General features: G+C 51.7%; 1 protein-coding gene across 2 annotated transcripts in view; it reads left to right on the plus strand.

Moving 5' to 3' along the window:
- Positions 1-26,484, plus strand: part of LOC139230533 (liprin-alpha-3-like) — a 131,878-nt gene that overhangs the window by 29,406 nt on the left and 75,988 nt on the right. For both annotated transcript variants that reach the window (XM_070862368.1, XM_070862367.1), the window contains exon 2: positions 24,803-24,904. In XM_070862368.1, the coding sequence (XP_070718469.1) occupies positions 24,803-24,904 (102 nt within the window). The remainder of the gene's footprint in view (positions 1-24,802; positions 24,905-26,484) is intronic.

Consider the following 26,484-nt stretch of genomic DNA (forward strand, 5'->3'; position numbering starts at 1 on the left):
TGCCCCTCCAACAGTGCGCCGCTCCCTCAGACCTGCCCCTCCGACAGTGCGGCGCTCCCTCAGCGCGCTGCCCCTCCGACGGTGCGGCACTCCCTCAGCGCGCTGCCCCTCCGACGGTGCGGCGCTCCCTCAGCGCGCTGCCCCTCCGACGGTGCGGCACTCCCTCAGCGCGCTGCCCCTCCGACGGTGCGGCGCTCCCTCAGCGCGCTGCCCCTCCGACGGTGCGGCGCTCCCTCAGCACTGCCCCTCCGACGGTGCGGCGCTCCCTCAGCACTGCACTGGGAGTGTCAGCCTGGATTTACTTGCTCAAGTTCCTGGAGTGGGGACTTCGAACCCACGACCTTCTGACTCTGAGGCGAGTGTGCTGCCCACTGGGCCACGGCTGACCTAATTAAAATTAATAATGGATGCCGAGAAACGCTCTCCGTTCTGTCCCACCCCCTTTCCCTATCGGAAACTCCGGGATTGTGGAATTCCCTCCTTTTTGAGTTTTTGCAGCTTATCTTTCAGCCTGACTTTCTGTCCAGTCGGCGCGTAAAGGAATCGAGCACGATGTGTGTATCCGTATCGGAGCCGGACTCCGGCATCGCTGCATTTTTTGTTTGTGTGTGTGTGTGTGTGATATAATATATATATTGCAAATGCCATCATTTGGTTAAATAGTTTGTTGAAGCGTGGAAGGCAGAGACCAACTGGGTCTCAACCTAACGCCTTGTGCTGAATGCACAGGCTCAGTCAGTGAAGCCAGGGAAAGTCTGTGAGGCGTGAAGGGTGTTCACAGGACAGGGGCCATGCTGGGGCCAGCTGATTGAATGTCCTCCCTGCCTGGAGGCAGTGAGCATTAAACTGCAGTTGATTGATTCCAGAATCAAGCCACCCTCAGCACAGAGACACAGACAGAGCTGTGTAACTCTTTCTTTCATATTCTGCCAGCTATGCAGGCAGATCAACGCTTTTTAAAAAAAATATTTTTTAAAAGAAAGGAAGACTTGGCTTCATACAGTGCCTTTCACGATGTGTCAAAGCGCTCTGCAGCCAGTGGAGTACCTTTTGGAGTGTGATCATTGTTGTAATGTGGGAAACGCGGCAGCCAATTTGCACACAAGCAAGCTCCCACACATAATGACCAGATAATCTGTTTTTTTTTTTGTTATGTTGATTGAGGGATAAATATTGGCCCCAGGACACCGGGGATAACTCTCTAGCTTTTCTTCGAAATAGCGCCCACGGGATCTTTTACGTCCGCCCGAGAGAGCAGACGGTTTAAGGTCTCATCCGAAAGACGTTAGGAACAGGAGGAGGCCATTCAACACCCTCGAGCCTGTTCCGCCATTCAATTAGATCATGGCTGATCTGTGGCAGTTTTGAGGGCCTGGTCTTCAAACGCTCTTTTCCTCAAGCGGCCGAAGGCTGCACTGGCGCACTGGAGGTGGTGTTGAATCTCGTCGATGTCTGCTCTTGTTGATGAGAGGCTCCCGAGGTATGGGCAATGGTCCACGTTGTCCAGGGCCGTGCCGTGGATCTTGATGACTGGGGGGCAGTGCTGTGCGGCGAGGACAGGCTGGTGGAGGACATTTGTCTTACGGATGTTTAGCGTAAGGCCCATGCTTTCGTACGCCTCAGTGAATACCTTGACTATATCCTGGAGTGCAGCCTCTATGTCCGTGTACTGTAGCTAAACGGGCCTGGGGTGATCTTAGACCTGGCCTCGAGACGGCGAAGGTTGTACAGGTTCCCACTGCTTCTGTAGTTTAGTTCCACTCCAGCGGAGAGCTTGTATCTCAACTGGATTCCATCTTCCTTACCTAACAAAATCTAGTGTTGACATTTTCAATTGACCCCCAGCCTCAATACCTTTTTAGGGAAGGGTGTTCCAAATGTTTTATTCATTCATTGGATGTGGGCGTCGCTGGCAAGGCCTGCATTTATTTATTTTTTTTAATTTCAAAATATACTTTATTCATATAAAAAATTTGTACAGTACATTCAAAAGCAGTTCAGTACGTTTAGCTGCGGTCAGCAATCCCATACACTACATTTGGGTGCTGACGGCAGTTCCGTTCGATACATTTCCCTGCTTTCCAGTTCAAGTACAATTCGATACAATACAGGATACATTGTAGTACATTCAACAAATTACATTACATGTGTCACTATACAGTACACGGAATGGGTGACGGTACATTTAAATTTTTTTCTTTTCAACGTGCATTACGAAACAGACCTTACATTGTACATGTACATTGTACAAGGCCGGCATTAATTGCCCATCCCTAATTGTCCCTTGAGAAGGTGGTGGTGAGCTGCCGCCTTGAACCGCTGCAGTCCGTGTGGTGAAGGTGCTCCCACAGTGCTGTTAGGGAGGGAGTTCCAGGATTGTGACCCAGCGACGATGAGGGAACGGCCGATATATTTCCAAGTCGGGATGGTGTGTGACTGGGAGGGGAACGTGGAGGTGGTGGTGTTCCCATTCGCCTGCTGCCCTTGTCCTTCTAGGCGGTAGAGGTCGCGGGTCTGGGAGGTGCTGTCGCTGAAGCCTTTGTCTGAAGAAGTGCTTCCTGACCTCGTCCATCCTCCCCTCCCCTCGAACGGCCTAGCTCTAATTTTAAGCTTTTAGCCCCCCCTTATAATTAAATGGAAGAGATTTCGTACCCCGTGTTGGGCAGATAGCACACCCTCTGGTCAGCTGACCCCCGGATTCTGCCCGCGATTGAAGCGAGTTGTGTCCTGGGCAGTTTTCGAAATGAGAAAATCACTCTTTGTGACTGGCCGTCCGACGGAGGAGAGTGGTCCATGGTGGGCTTCACCAGAGGAGACAATCATCACAACGCGTGATCGGCCCAGACTCTCTCCTTTTGTGCATTTTCCACAAGCAAAAAAAATCCTTGGAGCTTAAAGTGAACATTGTTGTAATCGCTTTAACTGGAAGGAACCCGGTGGATGCGTTCATTCAGTGCAATCATGTCATCGCTATGGAAACGCGTTTTTCCACTGATATTTCTGGGCGTGCATGATTATAAATCATGAATAATACATGGTGGGCAATGGCACTCTGAAGCGGCGGGGGTGTGAGCAGCTCTTGTGGTGGGAGGATCCGGGTGGGCACGGGATAATTTGCATTTAATAAACCTCCCCCCCGCCCCCCCCTCCCCAAGCGGCTTCACGGCGGCAATTATCGTACCGAAAGTGACACCGAGACACGAGATATTGGGACAGGTGAATGAGGTGGTTTTTAAGGAGAGATTTAGGGAGGGAATTCCAGAGCTTGGAGCCTTGGCAGCTGAAGGATCAGCCGCCGATGGTGAAGGGAGGTAATGGAGTATGTGGGCGGAGTATGGGGGCGGAGGTAATGGAGTATGTGCCAGAATTGGGGGAACGCAGAGATTTCAGAAGAGTGAAGGGAATGCTGAGGCAGGAGATGTTTGATGGAAGCATCATTCGATTCAGTGCAGCACCTTCCAGATAGAAAGCAGCACAAAAGGGATTGGGTAAAGTAATAACATTGATTTAATTTGTACCCGTCTACTTTGAGGATCTCATGATGTGCAATACAAGATGCTCTGCAGCAACTCGCCAAGGCTTCTTCGGCAGCACCTCCCAAACCCACGACCTCTACCGCCTCATCATCATCATAGGCAGTCCCTTGGAATCGAGGAAGACTTGCTTCCACTCCTGAAGTGAGTTCTTTGGTGGCTGTACAGTCCAATACGAGAGCCACAGACCTTGTCGCAGGTGGGACAGATAGTCGTTGAGGGAAGGGGAGGGTGGGACTGGTTTGCCGCACGCTCCTTCCGCTGCCTGCGCTTGGTTTCTGCATGCTCTCAGCGACGAGACTCGAGATGCTCAGTGCCCCTCCCGGATGCACTTTCTTCACTTAGGGCGGTCTTTGGCCAGGGACTCTCAGATGTCAGTGGGGATGTCGCACTTTATCAGGCAGGCTTTGAGGGGGTCCTTGTAACGTTTCGGCTGCCCACCTTTGACTCGTATGCCGTGAAGGAGTTCCAAGTAGAGCACTTGCTTTGGGAGTCTTGTGTCGGGCATGCAGACAATGTGGCCTGCCCAGAGAAGCTGATCGAGTGTGGTCAGTGCTTCAATGCTGGGGATGTTGGCCTGAATGAGAATTTTGATGTTGATGCGCCTGTCCTCCCAGGGGATTTGTAGGATCTTGTGGCGACGTCGTTGGTGATATTTCTCCAGCGACTTGAGGTGTCTACTGTACATGGTCCATGTCTCTGAGCCATACAGGAGGGTGGATATCACTACAGTCCTGTAGACCATGAGCTTGGTGGCAGTTTTTAGGGCCTGGTCTACAAACACTCTTTTCCTCAGGCGGCCTAAGGCTGCGCTGGCGCACTGGAGGCAGTGTTGGATCTCGTCGTCGATGCCTGCTCTTGTTGATAGGAGGCTCCCGAGATATGGGAAGTGGTCCACGGTGTTCAGGGCCGTGCCATGGATCTTGATGATTGGAGGCAGTGCTGTGCAGTGAGGACAGGCTGATGGAGGACCTCTACCACCTAGAAGGACAAGGGCAGCAGGCGCATGGGAACACCACCACCTCCACGTTCCCCTCCCAGTCACACACCATCCCGACTTGGAAATATATCGGCCGTTCCTTCATCGTCGCTGGGTCATAATCCTGGAACTCCCTCCCTAACAGCACTGTGGGAGCACCTTCACCACACGGACTGCAGTGGCTCAAGAAGGCGGCTCACCACCACCTTCACAAGGGCAATTAGGTTTGGGCAATAAATGCCGGCCTTGCCAGCGACGCCCACAACCCATGAACGAATTTAAGCAAAAATCTCCTGTGCCCTGACTTTCTTGGTCTCTCATTCGCCTCACTGGCTTGTCGAGGATGGACCTCTTTGCGTTTGGAATCACTTGGGGAGAGCGAACGTTCCTGAGCAGCTTAATACTGCGTCTCTTTGCCTGTGGTGTAGAGATGTACAGTAGACACCTCAAGTCGCTGGAGAAATACCACCAACGATGTCTACGCAAGATCCTACAAATACCCTGGGAGGACAGATGCACCAACATTAGCGTCCTCGACCAGGCCAACATCCCCAGCATCGAAGCACTGACCACACTCGACCAGCTCTGCTGGGCGGGCCACATTGTCCGCAGGCCAGACACGAGACTCCCAAAGCAAGCGCTCTACTCGGAACTTCTTCACTGCAAACGAGCCAAAGGTGGGCAGAGGAAACGTTACAGGGACACCCTCAGAGCCTCCCTGATAAAATGCAACATCCCCACTGACACCTGGGAGTCCCTGGCCAAAGACCGACCTAAGTGGAGGAAGTGCATCCGGGAGGGCACTGAGCACCTCGAGTCTCATCGCCGAGAGCGTGCAGAAAGCAAGCGCAGGCAGTGGAAGGGGCGTGCGGCAAACCAGTTCCACCCTCCCCTTCCCTCAACCACTGTCTGTCCCACCTGTGGCAGAGACTGTGGCTCTCGTATTGAACCACTTAAAGTGTTACGTATGGAAGAACTCCACAAGACTGAGTACTGTGAGCTAAAACTGATGCGATCTTAGTCTCTAATACAACTCCAGAGTGCCTAAGCAGCATGGCAGACAACCTTTTATACTCCCTTGCACGAGGTGTGCAGGTGACCCTTGGGCCTCCAACAGTTGCGCCCTCTGGTGGCAAGTCTCACACACTTGCAACGTTTACATACATAACACTAAGGATTCGTTTTAAGAATGGAAGCGAGTCTTCCTCGATTCCGAGGGACTGCCTGTGCTGATGATGATGAGAGATGACATCACGCAGGCCACCATCGCGGCCCGTTCAGAGAACACGAGGATTCCGCTGGAGCCGCCAGTGGTCCAGACTGGGTCGAGGCAGTGGGAGGCCTCCCTGAAGGAAGGGAGTGAACCTGGCGAGTTTTTACTGACAAGTCGTCAGCTTTCATAGCTGATTCTTTCCTCCCTACATCATCATCATCATCATCATCAGAGGCAGTCCCTCGCAATCGAGGAAGGCTTGCTTCCACTCTAAAAGTGAGTTTTCAGGTGACTGAACAGTCCAATAGGTGAATTACAGTCCCTGTCACAGGTGGGACAGACAGTGGTTGAGGGAAGGGGAGGGCGGGACTGGTTTGCCGCGCGCTCCTTCCGCTGCCTGCGCTTGGTTTCTGCACGCTCTCGGCGACGAGACTCGAGGTGCTCCCGACATTACAACAGCGACTACACTCCACAAAAGTACTTCATTGGCTGTGAAGCGCTTTGAGACATCCGGTGGTTGTGAAAGGCGCTATATAAATGCAAGTTTTTTTCTTTCTCTCTCTTTTCCCCCCCCCCCCCCCCCTTGGTGTCTAGCCCGCAAAGCACCAGATTTATTAAACTTAATTGAACAGTTTACTCTGGTGGGATTTGAACTTGCGACTTCTGGATTGCTGTTCCAGGACCATAACCACGACACTGCCATCGCCACGAATGTATTGCACGCCACCTCACCGAGACCAAATCCTTATAACAAGGCCCGGGAACCTCCATGCTGATATCTATGTGTCATCGAATAGTACAGCACAGAATCATGGTCTACAGGGCTGTAGTAATACCCGCCCTCCTGTATGGATCAGAGGCATGGACGATGTACAGAAGACCCATCAAGTCGCTGGAGATATGTCACCAACGATGTCTCCGCAAGATTCTGCAAATCCCCTGGGAGGACAGACGCACCAACATCAGTGACCTCGCCCAGGCTAACATCCCCAGCATTGAAGCACTGACCACACTCGATCAGCTCCGCTGAGCAGGCCACATAGTTCGCATGCCAGACACGAGACTCCCAAAGCAAATGCTCTACGCGGAGCTCCTTCACAGCAAACAAGCCAATGGTGGGGAGCGGAAACGTTACAAGGGACACCCTCAAAGCCTCCCTGGTAAAGTGCGACATCCCCACCGACACCTGGGAGACCCTGGCCAAAGACCGCCCGAGGTGGAGGAAGTGCATCCGGGAGGCCGTTGAGCACCTCGAGCCCCAACGCCGCGAGCACGCAGAGGTCAGGCGCAGGCAGCGGAAGGAGCGTGCGGCAAACCAGTCCCACACCCATCCCTTCCCTCAACCGCTGTCTGTCCCACCTGTGACTGGGTCTGTGGCTCCCGTGTTGGACTGTTCAGCCACCAAAGGACTCACTTCAGGAGTGGAAGCAAGTCTTCCTCGATTCCGAGGGACTGCCTATGATGATGATGATGACAGAATGAGGCCATTCGGCCCATCGAATCGGTGCCGCCTCTTTCGAAGAGTGATCCAGTCAGTCCCACTATCTCCCCGCTCTTTCCCAATAACCCTGACATTTTTTCTTCAAGTGTTTATCCGGTTCCCTCTTTGAAGGCGACTACTGAATCTGCTTCCATAGCAGGCAGTGCGTTCCAGATCCGAACCACTGCTTCGTAAATAAGTTTTTTTTTCTCATCTCGCCTCTGGCTCTTCACCAATCGCCTTAAATCCGTGCCCTCTAGTTATCATTGTACATAGTTTTGTGTGAAACACAAGGCGTCTGCAGGAGGGATACGTCACCATCTAATCACCAATCCCCACCGTCCGAATGGGAATGGAAAGGGACGTACCATCTCCAAGATGCACTGCAGCAACTCGCCAAGGCATCTTCGTAAGCACCTCCCAAACCCGCAGCCTCTACCGCCTAGAAGGACAAGGGCAGCGGGCGCATGGGAACACCACCACCTCCACGTTCCCCTCCCAGTCACACACACCATCCCGACTTGGAAATATATCGGCCGTTCCTTCATCGTCGCTGGGTCACAATCCTGGAACTCCCTCCCCAACAGCACTGTGGGAGCACCTTCACCACACGGACTGCAGCGGTTCAAGAAGGCGGCTCACCACCACCTTCTCAAGGGGAAATTAGGGATGGGCAATAAATGCCGGGCTTGCCAGCGATGCCCACATCCCGTGAACAAATTTTTTAAAAGTGGAAACCGTGTTCTCTCTCATTTTGAAACGCTCATTGCAAATTCATTTTCACTTGTCTCCAAGTCTGCCCATCTGCAGTACTATTCCCAGCCACCATCCATTAAGGAGATGACACACGATGTGACTTTCTGTACCCTGACCAGAGAAAGCGGGTCTTTTCAGCAGACCTCCAGCTGCCTGCCTCCACCTTTCGGGATGAAAGTAGTCCATCCATATCCGAACACTTCACAGGAGCGTTATCAAACACGATTTGATATCACGCCACGTGAGATGTTGAGGCAGCTTAGGCCGAAGAGGTAGGTTTTAAGGAGCATCTTGAAGTGGGCGGGGAAGAAGAGGCGGAGAGGTTTAGGGAGGGAACTCCAGAGCTTGGGGCCTAGGCAGCTGAAGGCACGGCCACCGATGGTGGAGCGATTATAAAATCAAGGATGCTCAAGAGGCCAGAATTGAGGAGTGCAGACATCTCTGGTGGGGTGGGGCAGGGTTGGTGGTGTGTCACGCTGGGCTGGAGGTCACCGAGAGAGGGCAGGGGGAATTTGAAAACAAGGATGAGAATGTTTAAATCGAAGTGTTGCTGGACCGGAAGTCAATGTAGGTCAGCGAGCACAGGGGAAGGATGATTGTTGAACGGGACTTAGTGCGAGTTAGGGTGCGGGGCAGCGGGGATTAGGATGAGCTTACGTTTACAGAGGGTGGCAGGTGAGAGGCCAGCCAGGAAAGTGTTGGAAAGGGTTTTTTTTTGCAGACACTGGAGCAACGTGAGAATTATTGTTGCTCGGTCCCTACAGCACCTGTCAATAGTGTAACTCTTATTCTGCTGTGTCTTGGCCGAGAGCCTAACATGACAGATTCTTGTCGCTAAATCAGGTGCTGGACCAGATAGCAAGGCCAGCATGGCTTCCTCCTTGCACAAATAGCCAGGGTATGCTGCAAACCTTCAGACAATTTCCCGGAGCCTCGTTCGAACAAGTGTCCAGAGTTTCACAGTAAAGAAGGGAAGAAAAAAAATAATCATTTCAAATGAACCCAACTTCAGCCGGATTGCAGAGCAACGTTAATCTCTGATCTTCGTCCGAGCGAAGACTTCTTTATACACGGCTTGCTATTGTCGTAGGAAGACCCATTGCCTGCTGTTAGCTCTTGAAGATGTACACGTCGGAACACCAGGCGATGTGTGTAATATTGGAGGTGCACAGCAAGACGTTCATTGGTGCGTGTGGGGAATCTGCACCGGAGGCATGTTTAGAGGTATGTGTTTGTGTCGAGGCTTTAGTTAAGACATGTGGTCCGCTGACTACGTTACCTTTGGGAACTCGGGGACCGTTCCAGCGTTGGCAGCACCGGCCGAGCGGTGGCGCTGGGAACAGATTGTGCCGATTCCTGACGGTGATTCGATCTGTCGTTTGCTCAACTTTCAAAAGAGCAAAAAAAAAGGCCACCCACAGCTCTCCAGCTGGCTGCATAATGTCAGAGCTGAACGGCACATGGGGCCTTGGGTTCCCGAACAGGCACTGTGGTGCGACTCAGCCCAGGCCTACTGCATGGCTTAAACCCAGGCCCAACCCAGGCCTACTGCGTGGCCTAAGCCCTGGCCTACTGCATGGCTTAAACCCAGGCCCAACCCAGGCCTACTGCATGGCTTAAACCCAGGCCTACTGTGTGGCCTAAGCCCAGGCCTACTGTGTGGCCTAAGCCCAGGCCTACTGTGTGGCCTATACCCAGGCCTACTGCGTGGCCTAAACCCAGGCCCAACCCAGGCCTTACTGCCTGGCCTAAACCCAGGCCCACTGCGTGGCCTAAACCCAGACCCAATCCAAGCCAATATGCGCACCCCAGACCCAACCCAATCCAGGCTTACTGTGTGGCCTAAACTCAGGCCCAACCGAGGCCTAATGTGCGCACCCCAGACCCAGGCCTAATGCGTAGCCTAAATCCAGGCCCAACCCAGGCTTAATGCATGGTCTAAACCCAGGCCTAATGTGCACAGCCCAAATCAGGCTAAACCCAGGCCTACTGTGTGGCCTAAACCCAGGCCCAATCCAGTCCAAATGTGCACAGCCCAAATCGGGCTCAAACAAGGCCAAATGCAGCCCAATTGGACCCAATCCAGAAATGATTCAAAGAAAGAAAGAACTTGCATTTATATAGCGCCATTCATGACCTCATGACATCCCAAAGTGCTTCATAGCCAACGAAGTACTTTGCTTCCAAAAGTGCAGTCACTGTTGTAATGTGGGAAATGCAGCAACCAATTTGTGCACGGTAAGCTCCCACAAACTGCAATGTAATAAAGACTGGACAATCTGTTTTTGTTTTGTTGATTGAGAGATAAATATTGGCCCCAGGACACCAGGGATAACTCCCCTGCTCTTCTTCAAAATAGTGGCCATGGGATGTTTTACGTCCACCTGAGAGAACAGACGGGGCCTTAGTTTATCGTCTCATCTGACAGTGCGGCGCTCCCTCGGCACCGCCCCTCCGACAGCGCGGCGCTCCCTCAGTACTGCCCCTCCGACAGCGCGGCGCTCCCTCAGTACTGCCCCTCCGACAGCGCGGCGCTCCCTCAGTACTGCCCCTCCGACAGTGCGGCGCTCCCTCGGCACCGCCCCTCCGACAGCGCGGCGCCCCCTCAGTACTGCCCCTCCGACAGCGCGGCGCTCCCTCAGTACTGCCCCTCCGACAGCGCGGCACTCCCTCGGTACTGCCCCTCCGACAGCACGGCGCCCCCTCAGTACTGCCCCTCCGACAGCGCGGCGCCCCCTCAGTACTGCCCCTCCGACAGCGCGGCGCCCCCTCAGTACTGCCCCTCCGACAGCGCGGCGCCCCCTCAGTACTGCCCCTCCGACAGCGCGGCGCCCCCTCAGTACTGCCCCTCCGACAGCACTGCACTGGTTTATCGGCCTGGATTTTGTGCTCCAGTTCTAGGTTGGGGTTTGAACCCATGACCTTCTGACTCCGAGGCGAGAGTGCTGCTCACTGAGCCACGGCTGACAATTGTGGGCCAGCTTTCCTCAGCCGGGTCCGCGTTTGAAGCTACACGCGCGACTGTTTATATTTTCACATGTTTAGCGTATGACCTTGTTTCTTCACCGCTGTGGAATATAAATTTGGAAATGACAGGAAGATATATCTCAAATTAATGCATTAGTCTTTGTGAAGGCTTCTGTCACGATTATGCCCAGGATAAGCTGACTGGACCCTTGGCTTATAAATAGAGGCATAGAGTAGACGTGCAAGACAGTGATGAAAAACCTTTTATAAATCATATGGTTAGATCTCCACCGGTGTATTGTGAATATTGTTCCAAAACTGAATTAAGTCTGATCTTAAATCCTCTAAAAACCAAAGGAGGTTGGATAGCCATGTCTTAAAATCCCAGTTGAACACAACATCACAACGAAATATGGCAATGAATTCTGTCTAGTTCGGAGCACTGCACGTCAGATAAGGTGATAGGGCGCTGGGGGACAGTTGCCAGAATGGCACCAGGGATGAGGTTCATCAGTTATGTTGGAGGGACTGAAGAAGCTGGAGTTTGTGTTCTCTCTCGAGCAGTGAAGGTTAAGGGAAGATTTAACAGAGGTGTTCAAAGTTATGAGGTGTTTGGATAGAGTAAATAAGGAGAAACTCTCCACTATCAGCTGTGGCTCAGTGGGCAGCACTCTCGCCTCTGAGTCAGACGGTTGTGGGTTCAAGTCCCACTCCAGGGACTTCAGCACAAAAAATTCTAGGCTGACACTCCCAGTGCAGTACTGAGGGAGCTCCGCACTGTCGGAGAGGCGGTACTGAGGGAGCTCCGCACTGTCGGAGGGCCAGTACTGTCGGAGAGGCGGTACTGAGGGAGCTCCGCACTGTCGGAGAGGCGGTACTGAGGGAGCTCCGCATTGTCGGAGGGGCGGTGCTGAGGGAGCGTCGCACTGTCGGAGGAGCAGTACTGAGGGAGCACCGCACTGTCGGAGGGCCAGTACTGAGGGAGCTCCGCACTGTCGGAGAGGCGGTACTGAGGGAGCTCCGCACAGTCAGAGAGGCGGTACTGAGGGAGCGCCGCATTGTCGGAGGGGCGGTGCTGAGGGAGCGTCGCACTGTCGGAGGAGCAATACTGAGGGAGCATCGCACTGCCGGAGGGGCGGTACTGAGGGAGCGCCGCACTGTCGGAGGGCCAGTACTGAGGGAGCGCCGCACTGTCGGAGGGCCAGTACTGAGGGAGCGCCGCACTGTCGGAGGGCCAGTACTGAGGGAGCGCCGCACTGTCGGAGGGGCAGTACTGAGGGAGTGCTGCACTGCTGGAGGTGCCGTCTTTTGGATGAGACGTTAAACCGAGGCCCCGTCTGATCCCATGGCCACTATTTTGAAGAAGAGCAGGGGAGTTATCCCCGGTGTTCTGGGGCTAATATTTATCCCTCAATCAACATAACAAAAACAGATTATCTGGGTCATTATCACATTGCTGTTTGTGGGAGCTTGCTGTGCGCAAATTGGCTGCTGCGTTTCCCACATTACAACAGTGACTACACTCCAAAAGTACTTAATTTTCTGTAAAGCGCTTTGAGTCATGAAAGGTGCTATATAAATCCAAGTCTTCTTATTTCCACTGGTAGGAGGGCACAGATTTAAGATAAATTGGTAAAACATTCCGGGGGTGATTAGACTTTGTTTTAACGCAGCGAGTTGTTGTGATCTGGAAGGACGGTGGGAGCAGATGCAATATTAACTTTCAAAAGGGAATTGGATAAAAACTTTTTTTTTTAAATGGAAAAATAAAATGCTCCATAAGAACATAAGAGCTAGGAGCAGGAGTCGGCCATTCGGCCCCTCGAGCCTGCTCCGCCATTCAATAAGATCATGGCTGATCTGATCATGGACTCAGCTCCACTTCTCTGCCCACTCCCCATAACCCTTGACTCCCTTATCGCTCAAAAATCTGTCTCTCTCCACCTTAAATATATTCAATGACCCAGCCTCCACAGCCCTCTCGGATAGAGAATTCCAAAGATTCACCACCCTCAGAGAAGAAATTTCTCCTCATCTCAGTTTAAACGGGCGACCCCTTATTCTGAAACGATGCCCCCCTAGTTCTAGATTCCCCCACGAGGGGAAACAATCCTCTCTGCATCTACTCTGTCCAGCCCCCTCAGAGTCTAATACGTTTCAATAAGATCACTTCTCATCCTTCTAAACTCCAATGAGTACAGGCCCAACCTACTCAACCGTTCTTTGTAAGACAACCCCTTCATTCCAGGAATCAACCAAGTGAACCCTTCGGGGAAAGAGCGGGGCTGGGGGGAGTGGGACAGACAAGATGGGCTGAATGGCCGCCTCCTGTGTTGTACGGTTGTAACTGGGGGAAATGACTTGTGCGTTCGGGAGCTGTGCTTTCAATCTCCTCCTTTGGGCCCAGAACGGTGTGATACCTGGCCCTGAGCCGGTGAAGCAATGATTTGCCTGCAGCACTTTGTTCATTAGCTTCAGAATGACTGCGATATTCTGGGACCCCTGTCTTGTTTTATGTCTCTTCATTACTCTAATTGAAAGACCAAAATGGTTTTATATTTGGGTATATCAGATTGGTAACGCTGTTGGATTCTGGCCATTTTACAGAGTCCACACTTAGTCGTTCAAATTTTTAAATCTCTTTTTTTTCCCCCCCCATAACAACAGCAACTTGTATTTATATAGCACCTTTTAACGGAGTCAAACATAAGAACATAAGAAATAGGGAGCAGGAGTCGGCCATGAGGCCCCTCGAGCCTGCTCCGCCATTCAATAAGATCATGGCTGATCTGATCATGGGCTCAGCTCCACTTCCCTGCCCGCTCCCCATAACCCCTCATTCCCTTATCGGTCAAGAAACTGTCTATTTCTGTCTTAAATTTATTCAATGTCCCAGCTTCCACAGCTCTCTGAGGCAGCGAATTCCACAGATTTACAACCCACCGAGAGAAGAAATTTCTCCTCATCTCAGTTTTAAATGGGCGACCCCTTATTCTAAGATCATGCCCTCTAGTCCTAGTCTCCCCCATCAGTGGAAACATCCACTCTGCATCCACCTTGTCAAGTCCCCTCATAATCTTATACGTTTAGATAAGATCACCTCTCATTCTTCTGAATTCCAATGAGTAGAGGCCCAACCTACTCAACCTTTCCTCATAAATCATAAGGAATTAAACATACAGGGGTATCTGACAATTCGTAAAGATAGACAAGAAGGGAAAGGAGGCGGGGTAGCTCTGTTAATAAAGGATGATATCAGGGCAGTTGTGAGAGACGATATTGGCTCTAATGAACAAAATGTTGAATCGTTGTGGGTGGAGATTAGAGATAGTAAGGGGAAAAAGTCACTGGTGGGTGTAGTTTATAGGCCCCCAAATAATAACTTCACGGTGGGGCGGACAATAATCAAGGGAATAATGGAGGCATGTGAAAAAGGAACGGCAGTAATCATGGGGGATTTTAACCTACATATCGATTGGTCAAATCAAATCGCACGGGGTAGCCTTGAGGAGGAATTCATAGAATGCATACGGGATTGTTTCTTAGAACAGTATGTTACAGAACCTACAAGGGAGCAAGCTATCTTAGATCTGGTGCTGTGTAATGAGACAGGAATAATAAACGATCTCCTAGTAAAAGATCCTCTCGGAATGAGTGATCACAGTATGGTTGAATTTGTAATACAGATTGAGGGTGAGGAAGTAGTGTCTCAAACGAGCGTACTATGCTTAAACAAAGGGGACTACAGTGGGATGAGGGCAGAGTTGGCTAAAGTAGACTGGGAACACAGACTAAACGGTGGCACAATTGAGGAACAGTGGAGGACTTTTAAGGAGCTCTTTCATAGTGCTCAACAAAAATATATTCCAGTGAAAAAGAAGGGCGGTAAGAGAAGGGATAACCAGCCGTGGATAACCAAGGAAATAAAGGAGAGTATCAAATTAAAAACCAATGCGTATAAGGTGGCCAAGGTTAGTGGGAAACTAGAAGATTGGGAAAATTTTAAACGACAGCAAAGAATGACTAAGAAAGCAATAAAGAAAGGAAAGAAAGATTACGAAAGTAAACTTGAGCAAAACATAAAAACAGATAGTAAAAGCTTGAAACGGAAAAGAGTGACTAAAGTAAATGTTGGTCCCTTAGAAGATGAGAAGGGGGGATTTAATAATGGGAAATGTGGAAATAGCTGGGACCTTAAATAATTATTTTGCTTCGGTCTTCACAGTGAAAGACACAAAAACCATGCCAAAAATTGCTGGTCACGGGAATGTGTTTAGGGAGGACCTTGAGACAATCACAATCACTAGGGGGGTATTGCTGGACAGGCTAATGGATCTCAAGGTAGACAAGTCCCCTGGTCCTGATGAAATGCATCCCAGGGTATTAAAAGAGATGGCGGAAGTTACAGCAGATGCATTCATTATAATCGACCAAAATTCTCTGGACTCTGGGGAGGTACCAGCGGATTGGAAAGCAGCTAATGTAATGTCTCTGTTTAAAAAAGGGGACAGACAAAAGGCAGGTAACTGTAGGCCGGTTAGTTTAACATCTGTAGTGGGGAAAATGCTTGAAACTATCATTAAGGAAGAAATAGCGGGACATCTAGATAGGAATAGTGCAATCAAGCAGACACAACATGGATTCATGAAGGGGAAATCATGTTTAACTAATTTACTGGAATTCTTTGAGGATATAACAAGCATGGTGGATAGAAGTGTACCGATGGATGTGGTGTATTTAGATTTCCAAAAGGCGTTCGATAAGGTGCCACACAAAAGGTTACTGCAGAAGATAAAGGCACGCGGAGTCAGAGGAAATGTATTAGCATGGATAGAGAATTGGCTGGCTAACAGAAAGCAGAGAGTCGGGATAAATGGGTCCTTTTCGGGTTGGAAATCGGTGGTTAGTGGTGTGCCACAGGGATTGGTGCTAGGACCACAACTGTTTACAATATACATAGATGACCTGGAAGAGGGGACAGAGTGTAGGTAACAAAATTTGCAGATGCGACAAAGATTAGTGGGAAAGCGAGTTGTGTAGAGGACACAGAGAGGCTGCAAAGAGATTTAGATAGGTTAAGCGAATGGGCTAAGGTTTGGCAGATGGAATACAATGTCGGAAAGTGTGAGGTCATCCACCTTGGGGGAAAAAAAAAACAGTAAAAGGGAATATTATTTGAATGGGGAGAAATTACAACATGCTGAGGTGCAGAGGGATCTGGGGGTCCTTGTGCATGAATCCCAAAAGGTTAGTTTGCAGATGCAGCAGGTAATCAGGAAGGCGAATGGAATGTTGGCCTTCATTGCGAGAGGGATGGAGTACAAAAGCAGGGAGGTCCTGCTGCAACTGTACAGGGTATTGGTGAGGCCGCACCTGGAGTACTGCGTGCAGTTTTGGTCACCTTACTTAAGGAAGGCTATACTGCCTTTGGAGGGGGTACAGAGACGATTCACTAGGCTGATTCCGGAGATGAGGGGGTTACCTTATGATGATAGATTAAGTAGACTGGGTCTTTACTCGTTGGAGTTCAGAAGGATGAGGGGTGATCTTATAGAAACATTTAAAATAATGAAAGGGATAGACAAGATAGAGGCAGAGAGGTTGTTTCCACTGGTCGGGGAGACTAGAACTAGGGGGCACAGCCTCAAAATACGTGGGAGCCAATTTAAAACCGAGTTGAGAAGGAATTTCTTCTCCCAGAGGGTTGTGAATCTGTGGAATTCTCTGCCTAAGGAAGCAGTTGAGACTAGCTCATTGACTGTATTCAAGTCACAGATAGATTTTTAACCAATAAGGGAATTAAGGGTTACGGGGAGCGGGCGGGTAAGTGTAGCTGAGTCCACGGCCAGATCAGCCATGATTTTGTTGAGTGGCGGAACAAGCTCGAGGGGCTAGATGGCCTACTCCTGTTCCTAATTCTTATGTTCTTATGTTATAAGTCAAACCCCTCATCTCCGAATCAACCTAGTGAACCTTCTCTGAACTGCCTGCAAAGCAGGTATATCCTTTCGTAAATATGGAAACCAAAACTGCACGCAGTATTCCAGGTGTGGCCTCACCAATACCTTATATAGCTGTAGCAAGACTTCCCTGCTTTTATACTCCATCCCCTTTGTAATAAACATTCAAAGGCACTTCACAGGAGCGTTATCCAAAAAAACCTGACGCCCAGCCACCTAAAGAGAAATTAGGGCAGGCGACCTTAATCTTCTTTGGTCAAAAAGATAAAAAGAAAAGACTTGCATTTATAAAGCGCCTTTCACGAGCACCGGATGTCTCAAAGCGTTTTTACAACCAATGAAGTACTTTCATACTGTTGTAAAGTGGGGAAACGCAGCAGCCAATTTACACACAGCAAGCTCCCACAAACTGCAATGTGATCATTTTAATGTATGTACCTGTGAGTATGCTCACAGCTTTGCAGAGCTGTTGAGTTGTGAATGGCTTAGCCAGTCACATGATGTTCACAAGACTCAATAAAACCCCGGCCAGTTGGGTTCGGGGGATCCACGATGGGGCAGGTGGTTGTGAGCCTGGTGGATGAACCGGTAATGTGTAGTGTGATTGTTAAACATTTTGCTAATAAGCCAACTCCTTCTTAATAGCAATGTATTGCTATAAATTCTTAAGCAAAGAACCCACGAAGCAAATACATTACAATAATGACCAGGTAATCTGTTTTAGTGATCGTGATTGAGGAATAAATATTGGCCCCAGGACACCGGAGATAAATCCCCCTGCTCTTCTTCGAAATAGTGCTGTGGGATCTTATGTCCACCTGAGAGAGCAGACGGGGCCTCAGTTTAATGTCTCATCCAAAAGGAGGCCCCTCCGACAGTGCAGCACTCCCTCAGTACCGCCCCTCCGACAGTGCAGCACTCCCTCAGTACCACCCCTCCGACAGTGCAGCACTGCCTCAGTACCGCCCCTCCGACAGTGCAGCGCTCCCTCAGTACTGCCCCTCCGACGGTGCAGCTCTCCCTCAGCACTGCCCCTCCGACAGTGCGGCGCTCCCTCAGTACTGCCTGTCCGACAGTGCAGCGTCCCACAGTACTGCCCCTCCGACAGTGCGGCGCTCCCTCAGTACCGCCCCTCCGACAGTGCGGCGCTCCCTCAGTACCGCCCCTCCGACAGTGCGGCGCTCCCTCAGTACCGCCCCTCCGACAGTGCGGCGCTCCCTCAGTACCGCCCCTCCGACAGTGCGGCGCTCCCTCAGTACCGCCCCTCCGACAGTGCGGCGCTCCCTCAGTACCGCCCCTCCGACAGTGCGGCGCTCCCTCAGTACCGCCCCTCCGACAGTGCGGCGCTCCCTCAGTACTGCCCCTCCGACAGTGCGGCGCTCCCTCAGTACCGCCCCTCCGACAGTGCGGCGCTCCCTCAGTACCGCCCCTCCGACAGTGCGGCGCTCCCTCAGTACGGCCCCTCCGACAGTGCGGCGCTCCCTCAGTACTGCCCCTCTGACGGTGCGGCGCTCCCTCAGTAATGTGCTGGGAAGAATCATTCTTCCCCTGAGCAACTGTGCTCCATGTTCTGGGTTCCTTCCGTTGCTCAGCGACACAGGGTGCTTGCTTTGCTCGGCTCTGCATTGCGTTAATGCTGCAGACCCATTTCACCCAGAGAGCTAGAGTTCTGTGGTGGTCACAGCTGCACCTTCAAATGTCAACGGAAGAAATCGCATTCATAATCTCACCTCGTCTCATCCGTCGAACAATCCAAAAGACTTCACAGCCAATGAGACACTTTTGACATGTAGGGAAGTGCGGCAGCCAATTTACCCTCAGCAACAGCCCACACGCAGCATTGCGATAAATGACTGGTTAATCTGTTGCGGTGGTCTTGGTGAGAGGAATATTCCCTTTTGAGTGTCAGCCATGGCTCAGTGGGCAGCACCCTCGCCTCTGAGTCACAAGCTTGTGGGTTCAAGTCCTACTCCAGGAACTTGAGCACAAAATCCAGGCTGACACTCCCAGTGCAGTGCTGAGGGAGTGCCACACTGTCGGAGGGGCAGTACTGAGGGAGCGCCGCACTGTCGGAGGGGCAGTACTGAGGGAGCGCCGCACTGTCGGAGGGGCAGTACTGAGGGAGCGCCGCACTGTCGCAGGGGCAGTACTGAGGGAGCGCCGCACTGTCGGAGGGGCAGTACTGAGGGAGCGCCGCACTGTCGGAGGGGCAGTACTGAGGGAGCGCTGCACTGTCGGAGGGGCAGTACTGAGGGAGCGCCGCACTGTCGGAGGGGCAGTACTGGGGGATAGGCGCCAGCACGGACTTGATGGGCCAAACGGCCTGATTCTGTGCGAAGATTTTGATGTATTTCTATGAAAGAGAATTTGTGTGTGTGCCAGTGTTTCTGTTTGAGTGTCTGTATCTGATGCACGTCCTTGTTCCGATATGCTTTTTTTTGTTCGTGCGTGCTTGCATTTGTGTGTGTGCCAATGTTTCCGCTAAGCTGTGTGTTATGTCTGTAATGCACTTATGAATTACAGGCAATGTGTTGTACTCAAACTGTCGTGACCTTGATCCTTTATTCGTAACTGCAGAGTGAGGCACAAGCATGGTGGGCAGCCTTTTATAATGGGCCCTGCACACCTGTGCAGGTGACCCTCAGGTCCCTCACCACAGTGCCCTCTGGTGGACAGCCTCTGCCACAGGGGCAGGAAACCCCGGTCTCCACCAGTGGCACCCTCTCGTGGTGCCAGCATGCTATAGACACAGTGTAAATCTTATTGATAGTAAATCAGGTAACAAGTCTCCATCTTGTGCAACTACACAGTGAGTATATCTATAGTCTGCATATATAACACTGTGCTTTGTTGCACTTGGTCTGTTTATTTCAATGCGTGGTCCCTTTAAATTTATGCGCATGAACAACATTACACAGGATATACAACCCAGAACATGCCATTCGGCCCAACCAGTCCATGCCAGCGTTTATGTTCCACTCGCGTATCCTCTCATCTTTCCTCATCTAAATCTATCAGCGTAACCCTCTATTCTCTTCTCCCCCATATCCTTGTCTAGCCTCCCCTTAAATGCATCGATACTATTCGCCTCAACCCCTCCCTGTGGCAGCGAGTTCCACATTCTCACCGCTCTCTGGGTAAAGAAGTTTCTCCTGAATTCCCCATTGGATTTCTCGGTGACTATCTTATATTGATGGCCTCTAGTTATGCTCTTCCCCACAAGTGGAAACATTCTCTCTGTATCCACTCTATTATAACCTTTTATCACTTTAAAGACCTCTATTAGGTCACCCCTCAGCCTTCTCTATTCAAGAGAAAAGAGACCCAGCCTGTTCACCCTTTCCTGATATGTACACCCTCGCATTTCTGGTATCATCCTTGTAAATCTTCTCTGCACCCCCTCCAGTGCCTCGATATCCTTTTTATAACATGGCGACCAGAACTGGACGCAGACCTGTGTCGCAACGTTTAGCGATGTGTGTATTTGTATCCGAGATCCCTTTGTTCCTCTACCCCACCCAGACTCGCACCCTCCAAGTAATAAGTGAGCTCCCTATTCTTCCGACCAAAATGTAATACAGCCTGAGTGTCCGAAATCCGGACACCGGGCCAATCTGTGCGGGGTCGTCCCAAATCCGGAAAATGTTGCGAAATCCGGACACGCCGCCCCCCGCCCTCCTCCGCCTCGGTCGCCCCGACCTCGGCCCAGGTGATTCCGGATTCGGGATGTCAGAACGTTGTTCTGAAATCCAGAAATATCCGGAACGGCCTTGGTCCCAAGGTTTCCGGTTTTCGGACGCTCTACCCCAACTCACATTTATCTGTGTTGAACTTCATGTGCCAATTATACGCTCATTCTGCAAGTTTATCAATGTCTTCCATTAATTTGATGCCGTTCTCCTCGACATTGACGATCGCCCCCGATTTGGTGTCATCCGCAAATTTAAGAAATTGTGTTTTTGATTCCAAAGTCTAGGTCGTCAACATAAATTGTGAACAACAGTGGTCCCAGCACTGATACTTGCGGAACACCACTGTCCATCTTCTGCCGCTGTAGAGAGTTACCCTTTCACCCCAACTCTCTGCGTTCTGCCTTGAAGCCAGCTCGCGACCCATTCTGCCACTTGTCCCCCTGACTCTGCATTCTCTGACCTTGCCTGTCGGTATTGCAAATGGGGAAAGTCTGAGAGCGGCCTGGGTGTTACCCGCAGATTACCGTGCGGCAGTGTGCCAGTGCAGCCTTCAGCCGCCTGAGGAAAAGAGTGTTCGAAGACCAGCCCCTCAAAACTACCACCAAGCTCATGGTCTACAGGGCTGCAGTGATACCCGCCCTCCTGTCTGGCTCAGAGACATGGACCATGTACAGTAGACACCTCAAGTCGTTGGAGCAATACCACCGACGATGTCTCCGCAAGATCCTGCAAATCCCCTGGGAGGACAGACGCACCAACGTTAGCGTCCTCGACCAGGCCAACATCCCCAGCACCGAAGCACTGACCGCACTCGACCAGCTCCGCTGGGCAGGGCCACATTGTCCGCATGCCTGACACGAGACTCCCAAAGCACGCGCTCTACTCTGAACTCCTTCACAGCAAATGAGCCAAAGGTGGGCAGCGGAAACGTTACAAGGACACCCTCAAAGCCTCCCTGATAAAGTGCAACATCCCCACCGACACCTGGGAGTCCCTGGCCAAAGACCAGTCTGCCCTAAGTGGAGGAAGTGCATCCGGGAGGGCGCTGAGCACCTCGAGTCTCGTCGCTGAGAGCATGAAGAAATCAAGCGCAGGCAACGGAAGGAGCGTGCGGCAAACCAGACACCCCACCCACCCTTTCCTTCAATGACTATCTGTCCCACCTGTGACGGGGACTGTGGCTCTCGTATTGGACTGTTCAGCCGCCTAAGATCTCATGCTAAGAGTGGAAGCAAGATTCCGAGGGACTGCCTATGATGATGATGACCCACAGATTACTGCGCGACGACTTGGGAGGGGTGGGGACATCGGTGGGCGGGTGCGGTCTGCGTGTGTGTGTGTGTGTGCGCACAAGCTCGTTCCAGGTTGGCAGTGGGCGGGAGCTGGAGTGGGAGATTGCTGGGGGACACTGTTTTGTTTCAGGGCTGACAGGATATGAAGCACATTCCAGAGTCTGAGACTGGGAGCTGTGTGCCGGCCCCACGAGTCCTTGAGTAAGCACTTTGCCGCCTGAGAAACTGTAAGACCCAGGGGCTAGAACGACATCCAGTCTCAGAGAGCTCGGATGGTGGAATTCTTTTTTTTTTTAAAAACAACACTGCACATTTGTCAATTGGACCGTCATCCATTTAAATTTTTCAAAATCACAGACACACCATTGTACTTTCCTAAATACTCCATGAACAGCGTACTGACTCCTTCACACACACCCTGGAATCTTACTCAAGATCTCTTTGTCTCAACACTCAGCCTTTCCATTCGCTTATTATCTACTGCCAAGGGCACCCTGTGAGGTGATACCATCTTGTTTCAAACCTAAATAAACTTTTTTTTTAATTCATTCATTCTGGTCCCAACAGCATCAAACATGTGATTATAAAAAATTCAATTTTCTGACTTCAAGGTGGTCGGACAAATTGAGAAGGCGAAAAGCACACACTGGATTCTTTGGCTTTGCGAATCGAGGACAAAAGCAGGAACGTTATGGTAAATTCGTTGGTTCGGGAGCTGTGGGAGTGCCGTGTCTAATTGTGGCCACTGCACCTTAGAGAGGATATCTCGGCCTTGGAGCAATTGCAGAGATCTACCGCCACAGTACCAGGGATGAGATACTTCCGTTACATGGAGAGATTAAGAGAATCTGGGCTTGTTCGCCTTGGAGCAGAGAAGGTTAAGAGGCGATTTAATAAGAGTTCAAAGTTATGAGGGCTTTTGATGGAGTAAATGAGGAGGCCAGAAGAGGGGAGGGGCCCAGGGGCAGCACGGGCCACCCACACTGCGATATGTGTGCGCGCTAGGTCCATGCAGCAGAGCTGGTCTCCAGTTGTCTTGGATACTGCAGTTGGACAGGGCCTTGGTGAGGCCACACCTTGAATATTGTGTGCAGTTTTGGTCTCCTAATCTGAGGAAGGACATTCTTGCTATTGAGGCAGTGCAGCGAAGGTTCACCAGACTGATTCTCGGGATGGCAGGACTGACATATGAAGAAAGACTGGATCGACTAGGCTTAGAGTCACTGGAATTTAGAAGAATGAGAGGGGATCTCATAAAAACATTGGACAGGTTAGATGCAGGAAGAATGTTCCCGATGTTTCTGTCTGGCGTAAAAATAAAAAAGGGAAGGTGGCTCAACCGTGGCTATCAACTGAAATCAGGGATAGCATTAAAGCCAAATCTGAGGAAGGACATTCTTGCTATTGAGGCAGTGCAGCGAAGGTTCACCAGACTGATTCCCGGGATGGCGGGACTGACCTATCAAGAAAGACTGGATCAACTGGGCTTGTATTCACTGGAGTTCAGAAGAATGAGAGGGGACCTCATAGAAATGTTTAAAATTCTGACGGGGTTAGACAGGTTAGATGCAGGAAGAATGTTTCCAATGTTGGGGAAGTCCAGAACCAGGGGACACAGTCTAAGGATAAGGGGGAAGCCATTTAGGACCGAGATGAGGAGAAACTTCTTCACCCAGAGAGTGGTGAACCTGTGGAATTCTCTACCACAGAAAGTTGTTGAGGCCAATTCACTAAATATATTCAAAAAGGAGTTAGATGAAGTCCTTACTACTAGGGGAATCAAGGGGTATGGTGAGAAAGCAGGAATGGGGTACTGAAGTTGCATGTTCAGCCATGAACTCATTGAATGGCGGTGCAGGCTAGAAGGGCCGAATGGCCTACTCCTGCACCTATTTTCTATGTTTCTATGTTGGGGAAGACCAGAACCAGGGGTCACAGTCTGAGGATAAGGGGTAAGCCATTTAGGACCGAGATGAGGAGAAACTTCTTCACCCTGAGAGTGGTGAACCTGTGGAATTCTCTACCACAGAAAGTTGTTGAGGTCAGTTCGTTAGATATAGTCAAGAGGGAGTTAGATGTTGCCCTTACGGCTAAAGGGATCAAGGGGTATGGCGAGAAAGCAGGAAAGGGGTACTGAGGTGAATGATCAGCCATGATCTTATTGAATGGTGGTGCAGACTCGAAGGGCCGAATGGCCTGCTCCTGCACCTATTTTCTATTTTCTATAACCCTTGCCACTGGAGCAAGACCTCGCTCTGTCAAGCCCCATGTGGTGGCTGATGTGCAACGGCCACCCCACGTTAAAAAAAATCCACGCACAGGCATCTTCCACCCTTCAGGATGTAGTTCAGGATCTGGAATATTAGGTCCTTCACTGAAACACCTGTGAACTCATCCTTTTTTGGTGTGGAAGCAAGTCATCCTCGTTTTGAGGGACCGCCTATGATGATAAAATGAGGAGAATCTATTTCCAGTGACGCCAGGATCGGGAACCAGAGGACACAGATTTAAGATAAAGGGCAAAAAACCCAGAGTTTTACGCAGCGAGTTGTTGTGATTGGGAATGTGCTGACTGAAAGGGCAGTGGGAGCAGATTCAATAGTAACTTTCAAACGGGGAATTGGATAAATACTCGAAATGGAGACAATGGGGAAGAGCCGGGGGAGTGGGACTAATTGATCGCTCTTTAAAAGAGCCAGCACAGGCATGATGGGACAAATGGCCTCCTGTGCTATATCCTTCTCTGATCCCCACCTCTTTATTCATTCTGTCCCGTTTTCTCTCTCCTGTCTCCAGCCCGCACTCTAATGGTGGCCCTCGTTGTCTCCGGCTTTCTCCCACTTTCTCCGACAACAATTGTCACCTTCTCGCTCTCTCCCTGTCGCTCGTTGTGTTTAAAACAAATATTCTTTCTCGTTATTCCTGTGCAGGAATTTGCGGTTCTGACGAAGGAGCTGAATTTGTGCCGGGAGCAGCTGCTGGAGAGGGAGGAGGAGATTGCGGAGCTGAAGGCGGAGAGGAACAATACGAGGGTGAGTACAGGCAGCGGCTCCGTGCTCCCAGGCTGTGACGGGGCGGAGCCAGAGACTCTGAGGCCACGCTCTCTCTACCTCACAGCCGCCCCCCCCACCCGGCCTGCCCCATGTGCCTGCCCTTCTTACCCCCCCCCAGGAATCGTCAGCCCAGACCTTCCTCCCCCCCCTCCCTCACACCCCCCTTCCCTCACACCCCCCTTCCCTCCCTCCCTCCTCACACCCCCTCCCTCCCTCCCTCCTCACACCCCCTCCCTCCCTCCCTCCTCACACCCCCTCCCTCCCTCCTTCCTCACACCCCCTCCCTCCCTCCCTCCTCACACACCCTCCCTCCCTCCCTCCTCGCACTCACACCCCCTCCCTCCCTCCCTCCTCACACCCCCTCCCTCCCTCCCTCCTCACACCCCCTCCTCACACCCCCTCCCTCCCTCCCTCCTCACACCCCCTCCCTCCCTCCCTCCTCACACCCCCTCCCTCCCTCCCTCCCTCCTCACACCCCCTCCCTCCCTCCCTCTCTCCTCACACCCCCTCCCTCCCTCCCTCCCTCCTCACACCCCCTCCCTCCCTCCCTCCCTCCTCATACCCCCTCCCTCCCTCCCTCCTCACACCCCCTCCCTCCTCACACCCCCTCCCTCCCTCCTCACACCCCCTCCCTCCCTCCCTCCCTCCTCACACCCCCTCCCTCCCTCCCTCCTCACACCCCCTCCCTCCCTCCCTCCTCACACTCCCTCCCTCCTCACACTCCCTCCCTCCCTCCCTCCCTCCTCACACCCCCTCCCTCCCTCCTCACACCCCCTCCCTCCCTCCCTCCTCACACCCCCTCCCTCCCTCCCTCCTCACACCCTCTCCCTCCCTCCCTCCCTCCTCACCCCCTCCCTCCCTCCCTCCTCACACCCTCTCCCTCCCTCCTTCCTCACACCCTCTCCCTCCCTCCCTCCTCACACCCCCCTCCCTCCCTCCCTCCTCACACCCCCCTCCCTCCCTCCCTCCCTCCTCAAACCCCCCTCCCTCCCCACCCTTCCCCTGGCACCAGGAGGCTCTCGATCACCAATTGTTTGGGAAAGGAAATCGCAGTGAGGCAATAAAACTGGTTCCTTGAGTGTCAGCTGCCTTGAGTTATTTGTCCAGCTTGCTGATTAGCATTCCCTCTCTATAAGCATGTACATTTTTATAGATCTTCGGAAGCAGGGCTGCAATGAAAACAGTGTTCCCACCCTGTCTGTGCTCCAGAAGCGGAGATCTCCAATCCCATTGCCAGACCCTAAAGGTGAAAGGTCGGGGTCTCTGAATACTGCCCACCGCCCCCCCCTCCCTGTCAGTGAGAAAATACTCCATCAAGTGACTCTTCTGGGGTTTTTTTTTCTAATTGTAATTTGCTGTCCACATCACTACTGGCCCAGCAACACCTCAACTTTAAAATACTCGTCCTTGTTTTCAAAGCCCTCCATGGCCTCACCCCTCTCCCTATCTCTCTAACCCCCTCCAGCCCCACAACCAATGTTCCCAGTAATTTTCTCTTTAGGCGTGCGGCCCCTTTAAGGCCTGCGCGCCCCATTTACAGCACGCGGCGACTTTAACAC

The sequence above is a fragment of the Pristiophorus japonicus genome, chromosome 19 (genome assembly GCF_044704955.1).
Source record: "Pristiophorus japonicus isolate sPriJap1 chromosome 19, sPriJap1.hap1, whole genome shotgun sequence".
NCBI classification, from domain to species: domain Eukaryota; kingdom Metazoa; phylum Chordata; class Chondrichthyes; family Pristiophoridae; genus Pristiophorus; species Pristiophorus japonicus.